Source organism: Halichoeres trimaculatus, unplaced genomic scaffold, assembly GCF_033239565.1.
Source record: "Halichoeres trimaculatus isolate MK-OKI-2021-1 unplaced genomic scaffold, fHalTri1.1 fHalTri1_scaffold_13, whole genome shotgun sequence".
NCBI lineage: Eukaryota > Metazoa > Chordata > Actinopteri > Labriformes > Labridae > Halichoeres > Halichoeres trimaculatus.
Window position 1 is genome coordinate 28370087 of NW_027437191.1, and position 19187 is coordinate 28389273.

At 38.0% G+C, this 19187-nt stretch overlaps 1 protein-coding gene across 1 annotated transcript in view; it reads left to right on the forward strand.

The window, feature by feature from the left end:
• Positions 1 to 19187, forward strand: part of man1a1 (mannosidase, alpha, class 1A, member 1) — a 235490-nt gene that overhangs the window by 115672 nt on the left and 100631 nt on the right. Inside the window, exon 4 of the mRNA XM_074685022.1 lies at positions 2827 to 2907. Within this exon, the coding sequence (XP_074541123.1) occupies positions 2827 to 2907 (81 nt within the window). The remainder of the gene's footprint in view (positions 1 to 2826; positions 2908 to 19187) is intronic.

The window sequence follows — 19187 nt, forward strand, 5'->3', positions numbered from 1 at the left end:
CAAGTTATCATTTGGCCCAGGGTGGGGTACAAGAGCAAGAAACACTGTGAGTGTGGGGAGTGACACACAGGAAAGAGGACACATGTTGGTATCAAACCTGAGCCACCCACTCAGGGCTAACCTCATGGGTTCCTGACTTTGACCACTTGGCTGATCCATCTTGTTCTGATAGTGTCAGTGACCTTCTTGCTGTGAGGCAACCATTGCACCAACGTACACCCTACGCCAAATGTGTTACTTTAAATTCCCATCCTAAATGAAACATTTCCTCTTCTATAATTAATTTCTGTTCTGCAGACAAAACCAATCTCCCCAAACAATTCACCAGAGAATGTCCTAAGTGGGAAATGATCCACATCTATGCCTGGACTCTGATTTAGTGAGGGTCTCAGCAGATCAGCAGAACAAAGTCCAGCTGTAGAAACAAACTAAGACTCTGAGTCCATGCCACATTAATAAAACAAGGCCTCTCATCTCAAGTGTTGTAACTTATCCTCCTTTATTCAAGGACAATGCTTTTATTGGGAAACAGCCAATGATACTGATTGGCTGATCTTTGGCCTCCCAAAGAGAGAGCAGTATTCAGGTTACAATGCTGGACCCAACGCTTGGTTTACTTAATGAATACAAATAGAGTAGATGGACTGTGGTGTTAAAAAGAGACAAGAAAGGACATATCAGTGTGTATCAGGTTTGTCCCTGATGACTTAAGGATCACATACCCAGATCTAAAGGGTTATTGTCTTATCGTGGTACTAGGGTCATTTTAAGTAACGTTGAATCAGAACAAAGTTGTTAAACTATATTGGGTTGTATTTGTGATCTAGTGCCTGTTGTAGGTATTCCTGATGTCTTTATCCACATTTTTGTACCAAATCCGAATTTTTAGCCTTGAATATCTGCTAATACATAGTCTTGTAATGACATTTCAGTTTTGATAAATGTAATTTAAGAAGTGAAATTTCTTGTTAGTCTTTCAAAATCTTTGTCTATGGGACTGTGCTGCTGTTTGTGTGTTTACGCAAGCATCAAGCTAGCATAAACACACAGAGTGCAGCAAGTGAGCCTTGTAAGCATGTGAGGAGCAACACAGGTTTATGTTATAGAAATTAGTAAGAAAAAAGATTATTATGAAGTGAAATGCCGCAGCCACAGTGTAGAAATATCTTAGCTTCAAACCGAATGAGCAAGGTGAGCCCATCAACACGGACAAGCCAGTGTGCAGCAACAAAAAAAGGCAAAACAACAAACTGGCATGCCCGCCCAAAACACAACTACTCACCTACAAAACACAAGTTTTCCCAGCTGGGGAAAAAACTGCACCTGCTTCAAAATAATGTTGTCATATTATTGTTTATTGTCAGTGATTGTGGGACAATATATCACCCAGCAAAATGTGGTATCGGCCCTGGCCTAACTGTACTGCAAAACTATCACACAATTTTCACATGTGGCTGTTTGACTACTTAACGTTTTAGTTACGATTTTTTATTTTACATTTATTGCTGACATTTAAGCCAGAAAGTTGCTCATACTAACATAACAAACTGTCTTGTTTTCAAATTTTTGTGTATTTGAATTTAATGTTCCTGGAGAGTTACCGTAGGAGACTGTTAAGTTGATGATAGTGCTGTAAAGTGTCTTGCTACGCACATGTGTCCTGGTACCATTTTTTATTTTATCAATGTCTTATCAAGTTTACAAGCTATGGCAAGCTCAGGCTGATCAGTTACACTCATGAGTTAGCAATTAGCAGCTAATAGTGTTCACTGAATGCTACCATGAATGATCAGATAAGATAACTGTCTGTCTAGGGATGGGTACCTTTCACATTTGAAACGGTATGGTACTGATGCCCAGTACTATAATATCAATTTGTTAAATGATTAAATATATATTTAATCTTTAACATATTTATTCTTATATATATATATATATATATATATATATATATATATATATCTTTGCACTAAACATGGTACCTTTTGATTTTAAGTGAATTGTTACCTGGTACTTTTGACAAAATTCGGTCAGGAGCCCATCCCTACAGCCATCACTGATCAAGTAAAAAATGAAAAGATCGGCTCAGATGTGATGGTTGAAAGCAGGATTGGGAAATCCCAAATATTGATGTTATTACTGGAGGTGCTTAAACCTCATACATATTCAGCTTTTGCATTGCATGTCTTTGGTGGGCTCTTCATGATTCAACACTTAGGTGATCACTCAACGTTGATATGTGTGTGGTTAATGCTCCAAAAGAAAAACTATAAACGCTTGCACAAAACACATTGCTTAAAATTAAACATGTATTCTCAGTAGACTGAAGAGGAGGACCAACTGACATTTAATTACCACATTTCAACTGTAATTTTGCCAAAACTGCAAACTGTGACGAGCTCTTTATGTCGGGATACTGACTAACACACCCAAAACTTCTCAACTACCCACGCATCAAAGTTATCCACCACTCCATCAGCCCAAATCACAAACCCACCGCTCGTATACACATCACCAACATTTTGATAAATCAGCTAAATCACCGGCTTATTGTTTCGTCCTACTCAGCCAAAGTGTACCCACAGCTTCACAGCAGCACTCAGCCCGAAACCTGCCAGAAGAGAAATGTATTCAGTAACACTGTGGGCTGTTTCCATCTAAAAATATCTGTCTGAACCGTGGAAAGCCCACCTGATGTTAAGCAGGACTCAGGGCACATTTTCTTGTATCTAGTTTGTGCTCTCCAAATTCAGTTTGTGGGCGGTGAAATGTGTTTTCATGAGTTGTATTTTTTCCCTCACATTCTGTGTTTGGTCTTTGTTGCAGAATGCAGAGGTGTCTGTGTTTGAGGTGAACATCCGGTTTGTTGGAGGGCTGCTGTCCGCCTACTACCTGTCTGGAAAAGAGGTAAGAGACAAACCTGAGCTTGCTGTAGTGTTTGCTGGTGTCTCCTCTGCGTTGAAGAGGACCTTGGCGAAGGAACTCTCTGCCTATTGGAATGGCTGATTGATGAAACCGGCGGCACAGATCGCATGATTGATGTAGAAATAGAGTGGATGGATGAGTGCTTTTATATACCTGGAGTCTTAAGTAATCTGCCCTTTAATAGCTGCTACAGATGAATGTTTCCTGTTGCGCAGTGCCAAGGTCAGCTTTTTGCAATGTGTTGGGTGACCTCTTCTGTGTTTCTTGTGGAGACTTCAACACATTTAATGTAAGGGCTCAAACCACGGTACGACTTTAACATCATCTGAAATATTGTTTTTCATGGCTGTAGCCTGATGTGGTTGGGAATGAACATGCAGCATACTAATCCCTAATTTAAAGGACAAAACTAGAGTGAGCTTTTTAAGCAGCGTGATTACATACAAAGCAGGTTTAAGGCTCTAAAAGACACACATTATGCAAATTCACAATTTGACTGAAGCAAATCATGCAGCAGCACAAATCAGGATCATTCAGTTGTTCCTGCTGATGTTTTTTTTTTGGATGGTGAGGGAAATTTGCACTTTTGAGTTTGAAGATCAGAGACAGTTAAATGAAACTCCATTTAAAAAGCAAGAAATTTGAGAATTGTTTGCATGTCATTCAGCGCACAAAGAACAGACAAAGCTTTTTGTGAATATGCCTTTGATCTGGCTTTTTTGACACATTCGTTTTCAGTAAATCACAACCCAAACTTTTAGTTTTGCATTTTCTGTAGTTTAGATTTAATCACAGGTTTTCCTCGCAAGATTTTGTGAAACAGCATGCGCATGCTGATACCAACTATAGAGTGTGTAACTAGGGGTGACATGATGGCTCCTCAAAAGTGAAGCCAAAATATTTGAAGCTCAGATACAGATTCAGAATATTTATTGTATCCTTGGGTAAATTCAGTTTACAGTGAGCAAGTGCTCTGTTATTGTAACCAGGGATGGGTACCTTTTACAATTGAAATGATACGATACCGATACCCGGTACCTGGCAATCGGTATTACTTAACATTACCATTTTCTGGTACTTTTTTGTGTTCATGTGGTAAAAAACATCAATTTAATAAAATTTAATAATAATTAAATCTCCAATTTCTTTCATTTAACAATTTTTCCTCAATATATATTAAACTAGAAATGCTAGGTTCATGTCCAGCATGGAAAATTGCCTACTCTTCCACTCCCTCACAGTCACAAGGATGAGTTTAGGTACGTAGGCATGGTACCTTTTGATTTAATGTGAATCGGTACTCTGTACTTTTGACAGAATTCGGTTGGTATCTACAGAAGTACCTAACTCGGTACCCATCCCTAATTGTAACACACATACAAGTAGGGATGGGTACCTTTCACATTTGAAACGATACGGTACCGATGCCCTGTACCTGGCTATCGGTATCAGTACTCAACGGTACCAATTTTCGGTACTTTTTTTGTGTTTAAGAGGTAAAAAATATAAGTTTCTTTAGTAGTAAAGTATACATTTTTTTTCAATTAAACATATTTATTCTTCAATATATAACCTTACAATGCTGTGTTCATGACCAGCATGGAAAATTGCCTACTCTTCCACTTCCTCACAGTCACAAGGATGCATTTAGGTACCTAAACATGGAACCTTTGGATTTTACATGAATCGATACCCGGTACTTTTGACAGAATTCGGTCGGTACCTGTAAAAGTACCTAATTCGGTACCCATCCCTACATACAAGACAAGACAAAGAAACAACAGTGCTTAGGCTAAAAGATAAAAAAGCAAGATAAGCTAACACCAGTAGTTAAGATAAGTAAAGATAAGTTAAAATCAGTAGACAAAATGATAAAGATGTGCCATTTGTAAGACAAGACAAACAAAAACAGTGCAAAGAATTAAAACAGTTGTTATGTTGTCATGTATCTAGTGTCTCGAAGTGGCTTATAGCATTATTCTAAGTTGTTTGGAACCTTGCCGTAGTTATGAGCCTGAAAGTAGCTTTTCTTTAACTTTCCTATTTTGACATTTGTAGTTTCCAGTATTTTGTACAAAGAGTAATTGTGATGTGTATCTGTCATGAAAGTTGAAATTCTATTCTGAAGCCAAAGTTATACTGATGTATGCTAACTCCTAACATATCAATGTAATTTCCCATATATGTTAGCGTCAAGCCAGCGCTATTTTGTTTATATCATTTTTGGTAAATATGGAGATTTATACCATGTTGGATGAATAGGAATCTCCAGTGAGTTCAGCTCTTCAGTAGAATTTCAAGCTGGAAATCGTGTTAGCTGCAGCAGACTTGTCAATGTAGGGTCCGGCAGCTCCGGCATAGTGTAAAGAATTGTTGGCTACCAATATCAGTGGATTGAAACATTTCTTATCGATTGTCAACAAGAACCAGTTTTCGATTCCCATGATGAGCCTTAGGAACGAGAAAATGAAATGTTTTGTTTACTCTGAATGGGAACAAATTTCTTTATTCTGACAAATGAGAAGGGAGAGATCCCCCAGGGCTTCTCGCCTTACTCATGAAGTGCTCCTGCTGTGCCCATGCATATGTGTGAGTGTGAGTGTGTCCATGCGTATGTGTCCATGTGTATGTGTGAGTGTGACTCTTCATGGTAACGAGAGGCTGTGAAAATGACATCAGCGGGGTATTACACTCAGATCATCTTCCACTAAGCTAACAGAGGGATTTTGTGTCAAACTCGCTGCTTCTCTATATCCTCTCTTCTTTCTATTAATTACACGCCTCAGTCTCTCCATGAATGATTATCCCCTATAAGAGAGGAGATAACTGCACCAATCAGCAGCAGAAAGCTCTTTAAACCCTGAATGAACCCTTATACCTGAAATTTTTGTGTTTAACAGCAGTTTGTTTATATTTTTGTTTGTTTTATTTTGGGGGATTGACTGAAAAACAGATTATATATAACTGTTTGGCATGGGGTCACACATTTTCATACACAATCACTGATGAAAGCTGCTTCAGACTGGTTGAACTGATCGTCCTCTCAACAAGTGTGAAACATCAGAGACAAACTGTGACTCTTCATCATTCCTCGGCAGTCACTCTCAGCTCCGTTTCTATTTTATGAGAGTCAATCAGTTCAAGACTCTCCTCCTTCCCATCAGGGCCTTGAGGGGTCCTTCTCCTTCAGCCTCAGGTCAGGGTCCCCTGAAGGATGGAGGAGCTGTCTGGGTGGATGGCTGAGGGGCGGCCTTGGAGGACTGAAGGCTGTTAATTTCTGAGATGACAGAATGATGCTGGAGGGCTGAAGGAGGGAGTGTGGGGGGTAGATGAAATAACACCATCAAAGCCTTCAGGGTTTAAATAGAAACGGCAAAACCCAGAAAAGTATGAGCTAAAAAAAAGCTTCCTGGTGAAATTTACTAAACTGTAACCACAAAATACATCCACTCAGAGAACGTTTTCTAATTTTGACTAGGTATAATGGCTGTTTTCTAAGTTAATTAAGTGATCCCTTATGTACAACTGAACATTACAAATCAAAGTCTTAACATTTTGCTTTGACATTTAGGAAAAGATCCAGAAAAACATATGACACCAACACCAAAACAACCGAATGATTAGGGAACCAAACAAGACAACAAAAGAAACCAAACTGTCAAAGGACAAGACAATGAAAAACAAAGACCTCCAACAATAAACAAAATAAGTACAAGTATCTTATCTTATCTTATCTTATCTTATCATCTTATTTCAATGACACCAAACAACAAGATAATCAAAAATTGAATAAATGAATGAATGAATAAATAAAAAAATAAATGAGAAATGGAAACCAAAAAATCAAAGAGGCCATGTAGCCAAAAATCCCAGAACAGAATAACAAACAAAATATACACACCAATCATAATAGGAAGCAAATTGATTGGTGAAGCTAAAATCCAACCAAGTATGAACAGCTGAAGGTCTCAAGCAATTAAATAACCCAAAAACTAAAATAAACTATTTATAACTATATATAACTATTTATTATAAATTCCAAACAGTAGTATCCAAATGACAAAAGAATGTCAACAATTCAAAACCCAAACCATGGTGCCCAAACAATGTAAGATCCAAAAAATGAACCCAGCAATGGTGCCATAATATCCGACAGCATAGTATACCCCAAAAGACAAAAAAAAAAACAAGCATCTAAAGAACCTAAGAAGAAGAAGATGAGCCCAAAACAACATAAATAGTAAAACATTAGTGGAACCCAAACAGTTCAAACAATGAAATACTGAAATACCCAGAAACCATAGTCATTTAACATTAGAGATAGATCGATAAAGATTTTTCCGGGGCAAATATTATGATTATTTGGGAGGCCGACAACCGATATTTGAAGCCGTTTGCAGTCAAAGTGCAAATATTGGTGTCAAAATTTTGGACAATACAAACTCCAACACTTAACTGGATTCAAATACCTTTAAGCATGAGTTTATTAAACAGCTCCCAGGCTCAGCATCATGTTTTATTAAGTTAAATGAAAACTTGAAAAAATAAATAGCTAAAGTTTTCTACAGTAAATAAAGTTTTCCAAATTTCAATGTAACTGCAATAACTGTAATAACTACACTGCTGATTGGCTGTTTCCCAAGCCATGGCTCTGCTTTTAACCAGTCAGATGGTACTGTGGGTGGGACGGCGCTGGGGACTGGTTAGTGACTGCAGACAGTGGAGTGGCTACATCAGAGCCGCAACAACGCAGTTTTAAATTTATTTCTTATCGGCCGTCGAATTAAAAAAAAGACTGATGCCGATATGCTTCAAAATGCCAAATATTGGCCCTGATAATCGACCTGGCTGATAATCGGTCTATCCCTATTTAACATTGCCAGAAAGAACCCAACAATGACAACACCCAAAAGCATAATAACTCCCCAAAAAATAAAAAATAAAAATCTAATGAGCCCAAACACCATAAACTCACCTCACCTCAGTCCAAGATTTAGTTTTTTTTAATGCTATTTTTATGTTAGAGAAACAAAATAAAATAAATACTTTTTTCTTTTGAGACTGATAAGAAAGGTAAAGTCATATGGCAATTTAATCCACCATAATGCAAAAAGTTTACAATAGCTGTTCTGCATAGTGAGCCGTCACATCATAATTTTTTTTTTTTTTTAATAGCACTCGAGCTATTTATCCACTGACCTGTAAAACCACTGCTTTTACATCCCATTCCTCCTAAAAGCATTTGCAGATAGTGTGCATGCATTCAGTTACAGACTGATATTTTTAAACAAAATAAACTAATTGAACACCAGTCAGGCATTATATAACCCTTATGTTTGGAGTATCTATTAAACGACAGCGTGCCTGACCTCTGGAGAAGATGCTCAACCCTCAAACCCAGAGAGAGCACAGAGCGGCGAGAGCGAGGCTGTCGGCTGAATATAAAGCCCAAACAAACTATTAGACTGTGACCTTAAAAACTATGCAGACCCTTGACTTCTTCTGCATTCTGTAGTGAATCTGTCTGAGCAGGGAAATGAATTTGTCAGAGAAAGAGACTTTGTCAGCAGTGGCCCACTCAAAAGGCTCCATGATGAAAACTAAAGGATGGTTTTCTCTCTGTGTGCATGATGCAGCTTCATCTGTATTGAAATTCTCAACACCCAACTTTATAGATGACTCCTCAAGTCAAGTCTACCTTTAAGCCACCCTTGATCTTTCATATCGTCAGCAAATTTTGAAAGGGAGCGTAGTTTTGGGTTCGAGGATCATGGTATAAAAGCCAAACAGTGATGAGCAGTGTTTGAGGCAGACAGAAGGAGCAGGTAGTCCCTCTTCCTCCCTGTTGGCTCCCATTCTGGCTCTGGCTCAAAGAGACCTGAGCCTTTGATGAAAATTTGATCAGAAGTACAGCTGCTACTTGCTGTGTGCCCCCTACTGGCAGGCTTTTAACGCCTGGGCCTGAATACATATCACAGTGTGTAACTCTGCTTGACTGAAGAAAGAAAAGAAAGAGGTCTTAGCAGATTCCTTCCAGACTGTATCAAAGAAGTCAACACTGTAAGAAGAGGAGAGGAAAATAGAAAGGCCTCCAGTCGATCTTTCAGACAAAGCTAAGTGCTACAAGGAGGGATGGACAAAGAGAAGAGCTGCAAGAAAAATAAAAGGAGAAAACATCTCAGAGAGAGAAAAGACTGGCATGATGAAGAAACTGTGGGTACAAGACTTGAGAAGAAACCTGACAAAGTAGAGAACACTTTAGTCCTACTTTAATGTTATACTCCCTTTCAGCAGACTGTCTGCTACAATTTGGTGTTAGTTGCAGGTTTGTATGATAATTTGTTTCCTGACAGTGTTGAAAATTTTGATGACCCAGTACATATTTCATATTCTAGATCTTAGTATCCTGAATATTGCCAGGATCTGGATCGTACTTTTGCATCCTTCAGAAATTGTGGTGACCTTGCCTGGTACTATTTTGCAAAGCAGTCCGACCATTTATGGTGGAGTTATATACACATATGGTGAAAACAGCCCTATCTCATAATGAAAAAAAAAATCCTGGATCCAGACGGTGATCCGGATCACCTCCAAAATTTGATCCCTTCTTCCTTATCCCATTTTTAACATTTCCTGAAAATTTAATCTAGAACCGTTTGTTAGTTTTTGAGTTATGTTGTTTACAGACAAGAAAACAGACAAAGAAAAATATGACCTCCTTGGTAAAGGTAATTACATTTTCAGATGGATGGAGATTGGTGCACTGAAGCAATCCTATACTATGTACCTAGCTAGCTTTTAACCAATGCCCAGCTGTTCTGTTTGCAGTGTAATACATTGCAAGGCATCTTAACGAATGCAATGCAATACTATGCATCATAATGCATTGCACCAAAACACATCACATCAAAACATGACAAACGTGTCATATTGAAAACGCATCAAAATGAAATGTATTAAAATGTACTGCATGTGCTCTAGCACACTCAATTTCAGTTGATCTCAGTGGATTTCAACTCAATTAAAAGTAACGACATCAAACTCAATACATTGCATCACAGTGCATCACATGGCAAAGTATTGCTTCACATTTCATTACAACTCAATACTTGGATACAAAACAAAATGTAAGGTTAAATATATTGTCCATATTGTACATAATTCAGAGGCTGTTTAACAGTTACCTACATGGTAGCGTGACGCCACACATTTCAATTTACTACAGCGGCTTGTGTTATCAATCAGTCCATCAATTAATCAAACTTTATTTATAAAGCACTTTTCATGCTCAATGATGAAAACACAAAGTGCTTGACGAATCAAATCAAAACAAAACAAAGCAAACAACAATAAAAAATACACATCAGTGTACAACCCTCCACTTCTAACCCATCAACTCACACCCTTAGTGCACAAGGTAAACACAGTTGATTAAAATCCCTGCAGATGACCTGAGGAACTGTGGAAACGCTATCTAGTGACCTTCTATTGCAACACATCATAATGCTATGATAGGACAAGAAAAATTATAACATATAATATTACATAATGTAACTTGACACAATGAAGTGCTTTGTAACATAATGTAAACCAATACAATATAATGATGAGTATTCTACCCTATACATCTATATCCTACATCCTTTACATTTTTGACCAAGGATGTTAGATATCCCTTTTTTTTTCAGACTAATACCAGGACAAGCACTCCCTCCTTGGTACTCACCGATACCAAGTACTGAGACCACAGGTACTTTGGATCCATGAAATTTCAATTAACAGTGACAGATTATTTTGAACCAAGCTGCAACCTACGCTCTAAGAATATGAGACAATGCAGAAGTGCTAAAATCTGCTGTTTCTGGAGTGTTCGCTTAAGGCTGGCTCTGGAAGTACCGGAAGTCACACATACACACCAAGCCAAAGAAAGTCATTTTCAAAGCAGAAATTAACCCATTTATAGCCTGGTTCAAAAAACATCTCCTGTCTGAGTCGCTAATTTTACTACCTGCACACACTGTAGGGGAGGTGAATCTTTTTCTAACTCGACCATTCAGAGGATATTAAGATTGCGAGCTTACCCAATCAGAGGCACAGCTGATGGTCACGTGACCGACAGGCGCCCTATAGCTGTACGTGAAGCCCTTGCCACTACCAATATGGCCGCTATAGCCTATGTGCTTCATTTTCTGTTTCATAAACAGACGAGTGACGACGGGGAGACTACGTCCATGTTTTATACAGTCTATGTTTTGAACAAAGACAGCATAGTCACTCTGCCATTAAGTTCAAAATAAAACTAACAACTTTCAGAGTTTTACTAGTTTTTAAATAAACTGAAGTGCAAAAAAGAACAGTTTAACTTTAACTGACGCATATTTGGCATGGTGTCAAACTGCAGCAATGTAGCGCCAACTACTGGTGAGGAGGAATTACTCATCGTAACCTAATTTTGTCCTAAGTATCGGCTGCTGGTATCGCTAGTACTGATACCTTGAAATAAGACTGGTATCCCTATTTTTGACCCTATGTTTTTTGGGATGATAGTGTTCATCATCACACTAGAAGATGAAGCACTGTCCTCATGTTTTTTTGTTTTGTTTTTGTTGTTGTAGTTTTTTTCCCCCACTAACAAAATGCTTAACAAATAACTTTCTGAGACCTGTTGTGCATTATAAATTTGAAGACACAGCCAGATTGTGAAATAGGAAGGGTAAGGAAGACAAATGGTAGCAATGAAAGTATAAAATTAAAAGGAAACAAAATAAAATAAGAATTAATTGCAGGAATTAGAAAGCAGAGAAGGTTGGATGAGGAAAAAGATTTTGTAGGGAGGAGAAAACAATAAAACAAGGGACGCTGGGAATAAACTAAAGGAAGAAGCAATAAAACAGGAAAGGAAGTAAGTTACTTTTACTATTCAGACAAAATGATGGACTTTGAGCAACACTTTTTCCATTACTCATCTTTATAATCGCTGGAAAACAACGAAGCCCTCAAGTATTTTCTTCACTTCTGGACTTTAGTGTGCCAAATGACTGTGTTGGGGAGTAACAAACCCTCACTGTGAAGATCTGCTCTTAAAACTTGCTGTAATTCCTCATTAGCTGAGGTTTTTCCTCCTCCCCAAACTCTTATCTGGGAATGATTATAATGAAGAGCCGCGGTGATGCTTGATTGTGATGAAAACTAATCCCACCCATCCTGTAGTTGTGTCAGACAGAGTAATCTGGTGATGGCAGGGATGAGTGTCCCAGCTGCCTCTCTCATCCCTTTAGAACAGCTCAGATTAAAATGAATCTCCTGTCACTGGAAAACCAGAGCGCGGCTTCATTCTCAGGTGTTTTTATAGAGAAACAATGACCACTTAACTTCAAGGGCATCAATCTAAACAAAACACTAGTCGCAAAACAAATCCATTCAGAGGCATGAGCTGCTGTCCCAATAATCCTACTGTCTGACATTACTGACAATAAAACACAGGTTGTATTTTTAATATTGATGTAGATGGGTTTTAACAGATGGCTTTGGATCTTTAGTTCACATACAACCTGTTTCTCCTAATTCAGATATTTACCCTGGAGAAAACTGAAATCTTATCAAGTCTTTTTGTCGTATTTTTAGTAGAAAATGTTTGTTTGTTTTTTGAGTTTATATGAGCCAAGTTCACCTGACCAGTCAAGAAAAATGTCTCGTTTTAAGATATTTAAAGATAAAAATGAGGTCTGAATGCTTGGCCAGTGGAACAAGAAAAGAGGTTACTTTATTGAAGTTGAAAGCAATTTTTTTTTAGCATATTTTTGTTGTTCCTAGGCAGATTCTTTTTACCTGTTGCGAGCAATTCAGACCTCATTTTTGCATTAAATAGCTTAAGACAAGACATTTTTCTGGACTTACCACTTGAATACCACTTATTTACTTAAAATAAGACAAACACACTTGATAAGATCTCACTTTTTGCAGTGTAGTGGTGTCCTTGGGCCATGACTAGGGATGGGTACCTTTCACATTTGAAACGATAACTTTTCTGTGTTTATTTGATAAAAAAATATCACTGCGTTCAAAAATAAAGTATTAAAAAAAATCAATTTAGCATGTTTATTCTTCAGTACATAAACTTGCAATGCTGTGTTTATGTCCAGCATGGAAAATCTCCTACTCTTCCACTCACTCTCAGTCACAAGGATGCGTTAAGGTACCTAAACATGGTACCTTTTGATTCTACGTGAATCGGTACTCGGTATTTTTTGACAGGATTCGGTCGGTACCTTTAAAAGTACCTATTTCGGTACCCATCCCTAGCCATGACAGTATTATCAATATCGAGTTGTTCAAGAATTTGGATTTTTTGCTTCCTTAAGGCATAAATCTCCCCTTACCAAAAATTCCCCCATTGATTTTGAGAAGTTGTTTGATTGACTGAGGCAGCTGACCCCTCTGAATGGCTTAACAAGTAAAGACAACAACCAGATCTTTGGGTAATCACCTCGTGGCAACCAACGAGCTTTGAGCAAGGCTTGTCCAACAGTATATACAACATCATCATTAAAACACCAAATGGGACAATATCTCTTGTAGGGATGTTTGTGCTTGGTCAACTTTGCTATCAGACTTTGTCACCTGGGCAGCTTTAGAATTATGAACATATTTATCATTTAGTGCATTTACGTGCAGTCAGTAACCCTTTCATATTCAGAATACTAGCAATAACCTGGATGCGCAAGGGCCACGTAAATACCAATAACCCTTTGGAAAAAAACAAAAAACACCTCTGGGGTGCTTCTTTTCTAACCTGAATATTTGGTAGTTTACAAAAAGAATACCCTGCTTTTTGATGGTGTAGGAATTCATTTGGGGGTCATAATGACCACAAAACAACACAAAGGCTGGTTCACAGATACTGCTGTACTGCTTTAATTCTCTACTACCCCGATGTAAACAAGCAATCATGGCATATAGTACCTTGCAGGGTTTATCGATCTTTCAGTACATTAATGGGTGATAACCTGTAAGAACAAGTGAGGGTTGGTGGTGCTAGCTCTGCTAACTCAAGCCAAACTCGACTTGTTTTTGTCTACCCACAGACTTGTCATATATTAAAAAATCTGCTGCATTTTGACTGTTAGTTTAGTTTTGTCCTCTTTGTAAACAACTTTGAAATCAGTAGCTGCAGAACTTTTAGCTCTTACCTTTTGGAAGAAAAGTCCTCATCCCTGCAGTGGAGTTGCTAACACTTGTTGAGTCATCAGCAAAAGACACTGCCGCTTTTCTGCCAGAAAATGATAGCTAAAAACTTTGCCAAGCTGCTTATTGCTGCTTTCCCATTCATATTTCATCCATTCTGTATATGAATGGCAGTTGATGATGTCGTACTCTGCATTTGATGCTGCATTGCAGTAATATCGGCTGGCATGTGTCTTGAGAAACTGTCTTTGCTGTCTACTGTACAGCTGAATCACTGATCTGTGTTTGACTGATTTGCCTTGGCACACGCTGGTTGTTCCATGGATTTCCGTGGCATGAACGACAGAAATTAGCTGCGCTTCAGGTTCCTGTTGCCAGGCCTTGATCCATTTCCTTTTTATTGTCAGAGATGGATCGGATGGCACGAAGCCTCACTCGGGATATCACAGCACAGCACGACTTTGCCAATTCTTCCAGCTAATTGATTGGTCTCTGCTCAGATTGCTTTTCCCAAGTTTATTCACAAATCTCAGCACACTTTGATTTGCAATCAGTTGAGCATTCATCTTTCACTTTCATGCTCAGCCTTCACGATTAAATCCTGCAATTACTGATCACTGATACTGTTTCAAATAGACTGTGAGTGGACTGTTGTAGGGCCCTTCAAGCTTTCTAAACTAATTTGGATTTTGTTAAGCTGCTGGATTCAGGGTCATTAAAGGATACTGGTGCTGCGGCCATGTAGACTGGTGTAATTACACTTGAGTCTAAAATGAGCCAAGGGCTTTTAAAAACATGTTCAATAAAAGATAAAGATATCCATGAACCAAACATAGAACAAACTTAGTTTCTTCAGACAATTTGGATATAGATCAGCATGTACGCTTAGACCACTGCCATTTTTAACATCTTCGCAGACCAACTGAGGCAGTTTTTATCTTATTTTACCTCTAACTTTCAGGGCTCGGCTACTCTTTCATTTTTTTATGTATGAGTCAGACTTTTTGACAGGGGTCAACGCACGGACACTGAATTTTACAAGGGAAGCAAGAGCTCATGCACAGATAAGAAGTTAGATTTACTGACTCTGTTTTTATGATATTTACCTTAAACAACCTAAGAGTCACAAGTTTGAGTAAAGCATTCACAAAACAGAGGCTGCAACATTTCAATACAAGGGAAACTTTTTGCAGCTTGTTGTTATGAGTACATACAGAATGACGTCAAGACAACACTTTACAGAATTTAACACAAGTATCCTAGAAGAAAAGTTAAGCTACCTCAAAAGAAAAACATCAAGAATGATAGAATTGAACTGAAATTTTACCTCTGAAAAGGCCAGATAACCAATTATGGTTTGGATTTTGGGCTGGCTACTTGACTGGCCAATCAGATCTAAGGGATGGCCTCTTCTGGCTGTTGGCCTCTGACTTTCAATAGCAAAGCCTACCAATATACTTATGTATTGAAAGAAATTGTTTTTATTATTATTATTATTATTATTATTATTATTATTATTATTATTATTATTATTATTATTTTTATTATTATTATTATTATTATTATTATTATTATTTTTCATTATTATTTTTCATTATTATTGTTTTCTTTTTATGTATTTATTTATCTATTAAAAAAAGAAAGAAATTAATACAATGCTCTAAAATCTGGAATAGAGGCTGACATTTTTTGGGGAATCCCCTGGGTCATTTGATTTCTGCAGGATGTAAGTCAACTGTACTATTAATCACATGATTGGGATAGTACAGGATGAAAAGCTAATGGGAGTGAGACCCAATCAGGAAGATAAAATATGATATGTGACGTGTGCTACCATTTTGCCATTTATTGCCGATAAGCCTTCACTGTAACCAGAGTGAGAATAATTACACTCCCCAGAAGACAACAGTGCTCCTGGCTGTTGTCTTCTGCCAGGATTCAACAAAGAACAGCAAACAAGGGGTTAAACGCTGGCGTAGAATCTGCCGTAACCAGAGGTGTCAAGCAACAAAGTAAAAATACTTAGTTACCTTACTGTAGTAAAAAATTGGGGTATCTATACTTTACTTGTTAAATTATTTTTTTAGCCAGCTTTTTACTTCTACTCCTTATATTTTTTAGGTAAATATCTGTGCTCTCTACTCCACACATTTTAGAAATTGCCTCGCTTCTGTTTTATTCAAGCTTGTCATCGTTCAAAAAGACATACTGAAAAAGTAAAACTTTCCTAAAATTGCTGACACGCTGACATTGCGTCATCTGGAAAGAGTCAATTTGATTGTGGATGGAAGAGATGTATAAATGTAAAACTATTCCAACACCCTGTTGGTTTGTGCGCGGTCCATCACACCTGCACATGACACACTTCAGCAAGGACACAACAGATGTGTGTAACATGGTATGAAGATGTCCGTGGTAGAGACTTAGGAGAGGGGTCAGCCATATAAACTATAGACTGTGGTACAGTCTAAACTTTTGGCCTTAATGGCTTTTTCGCCCCTTTCATTTACTTTTACCTTTATACTTTAAGTAGCTTGGAAACCAGTACTTTTACACTTTTACTTAAGTAAAAAGCTTGTGTTGATACTTAAACCTCTACGAAAGCCTTTTTAAACTCTAGTATCTATACTTCTACTTGAGAAATGAAGGTGAATAATTTTGACACATCTGGCCTGAACTGGACAGCTCTCTTAGTTGTTGCAGTTTTTTTTTTTTTTTGAACAATTTAAAGTATTATCAATGCTTCAAGGTGACAATTGTTCAGTAAATTAGTAAAATGAAACTTCATATCTTTGGGTTTATTACACCAAGGTAGGCACTTTTGTTTGGACAGTTGAACTGTACCTGTTGCTATATCTTTTGAAATAAAGCTGCATAACACAAAGTAATCTAAAAGGAATGGTCGGAAAATCAAATCAAATTCAATGTATTGCCTAAAAACTAAAAGAAGCAGTGCAAGGGTAGTAGTCATTTTACCAGGAGTGGGACGAGTGAAAATCCACTCCTGTCTCACTCTAATCTGAAATATTAGGAGAACTGTCCTTCTATGTTATCATTTCCATTGCATTCACTTAATTCCACAATTTGCAGTTTCTGTGCAGTGCATCACAAATTTCTGGCACCATCTGTTTCCACCATGTGGCATTTTCAATCCTAATAGGTAACGCTACAGTAGTTTAGTTCAGCCAATAGCAGCACTGATAGTTGTAAGAACCAATATTTAATTTGCCGAGACTTGCACCACTCGCCTTCCAGAACACCTAATATCTTTAATTGAACGTCTTTTTTAATCCAGCCCGCACTCTTCAAGCTTTATTTTCCTAACGTTTTACCACTGTTCTCTTTAGATGCATGATTGGGATTTAATGAGGAGGAAAAAAAAGTGTCACTGCTTGCTTTGCATCCCAGCATGCTTTGTGCAGTGAAGTGGGACGCTTGCTTCTTGGAGCGCCATCGTTTTGCTCGGATACTGTAACATAATGAAGCACATCTCTGCATTGTACACTGATTACTGGTGGCACCAGGATAAAGGATGACAAACACAGTATTAGGTGTGCATCTTGAAATTCAGATTTTATGGTAATAATCTTTTCCTTTCTTGTCCAAAGAGTGCATAATGGCCAGCTAGACCAAACTTTGAGTGACAGGTGAACAAACAAGTTCATGATAGTTTGATAGATGTACATTAGGAGACATTTCTTGAAAGTTGTTTGGATTTTTGCTTTGTGATGACAAAAGGAAGTCCATGCTGTGAACAAACACTTGACTTTTTTCACACAAGGCTCAAGGCCCCGACTAGCCCTGGGCATACAGCACCCTCAGGGCTGTCTAAACTCCTCCACAGGGCAGAGCCAGAGTTTTTGTGATCACTAGCGGGAGTCAAGGTCAGAACCAAAGCAATTAAATGTTTAACGCAGAAACAAATTGAAACACGTTGCTTGCTGTCAGCAGTTTAAATATGTTCACTCTGGGCTCTGATGTAACGGTGTGATTCATAAGAACGTTCAGTGTGTTAGCCCTGAGTGGATGAATAATGTGTAATGAATAAAATGCGGTAAAGACGGCTGTGAGCTTTCTCCAGCTTGGGATTTGGGTTAACCTCTGGCTGAGAATTATGAGTGTGAGAAGCCTCAATGTGACGTTAAACTGAGAAGGGTCAGAGATACAGCTTCTCAGACCCTCTGGTACTAATTTCTCTCCCATCTACTCTTGTTCCCACTTGGGGCTCTACAAAATACCCATAACCATCAACCCTCTGGAACTGCAAACCCGTTTTCTTGTTATGCAGAGGCTGCAGACACTTTTATTTACCCCAGCGGAGATACAAATCATGCATTTTGATGAAAGTTTCTTGTATCTGATTGAACTGCTGTGTTGAAGTAGAGTCAGACAGTTCAGGTTATGAGGTGTATCCAAAGGTTTGAGAGTAAATGTAAGGGTATTGCTACCAAGTGGTTCTGTGATAAGCTAACAGACATCTCATTAACTAAACAACAACTCCCTGAAGCTGATTTCCTCTCCTGTTTCTTTTCATAACATCCTTTAACAACCATTCATCACCAAAGAGCCATCGTCTCTCATTGTCTCCATGTGTTAGTGTCCCATCCATGATGCTAAAATTATTCTCATTAGGACTAAATGATTTATTGTTTGACCACCACACTCGTAGTTAGACTCAGGGACGGAGCCAGGATTTTAATTTTGGGTGAACCTTAAATTACAAAAGTTAGTAAATAACTATTACGATATAGATATAGATATAGATACAGTACTGTTACAATGTATGTTTTAAAGTATATTTGGTTGCTTTAATACTTAACTATTTGATTAAAAAAATTATCATTTTAGTGCATCAGACGGCAATGGCTCTCAATGGTATCGGCCAAGGAGTAGCCCCCCATTGGGCTGTGCCGCCTTTACTTTCCACGTATTATAGGCTGTAAGCAGCAACATCAACCACAGTTAAAGAAAAGACAAGTATCTAAAGTCGCTCCCAAAATTATTTTCTAGTCCTACCAATATAACATAAGGCTGAATGATTCATAACATTGCTACCAACAGGCTAAAAGATTGCAAAC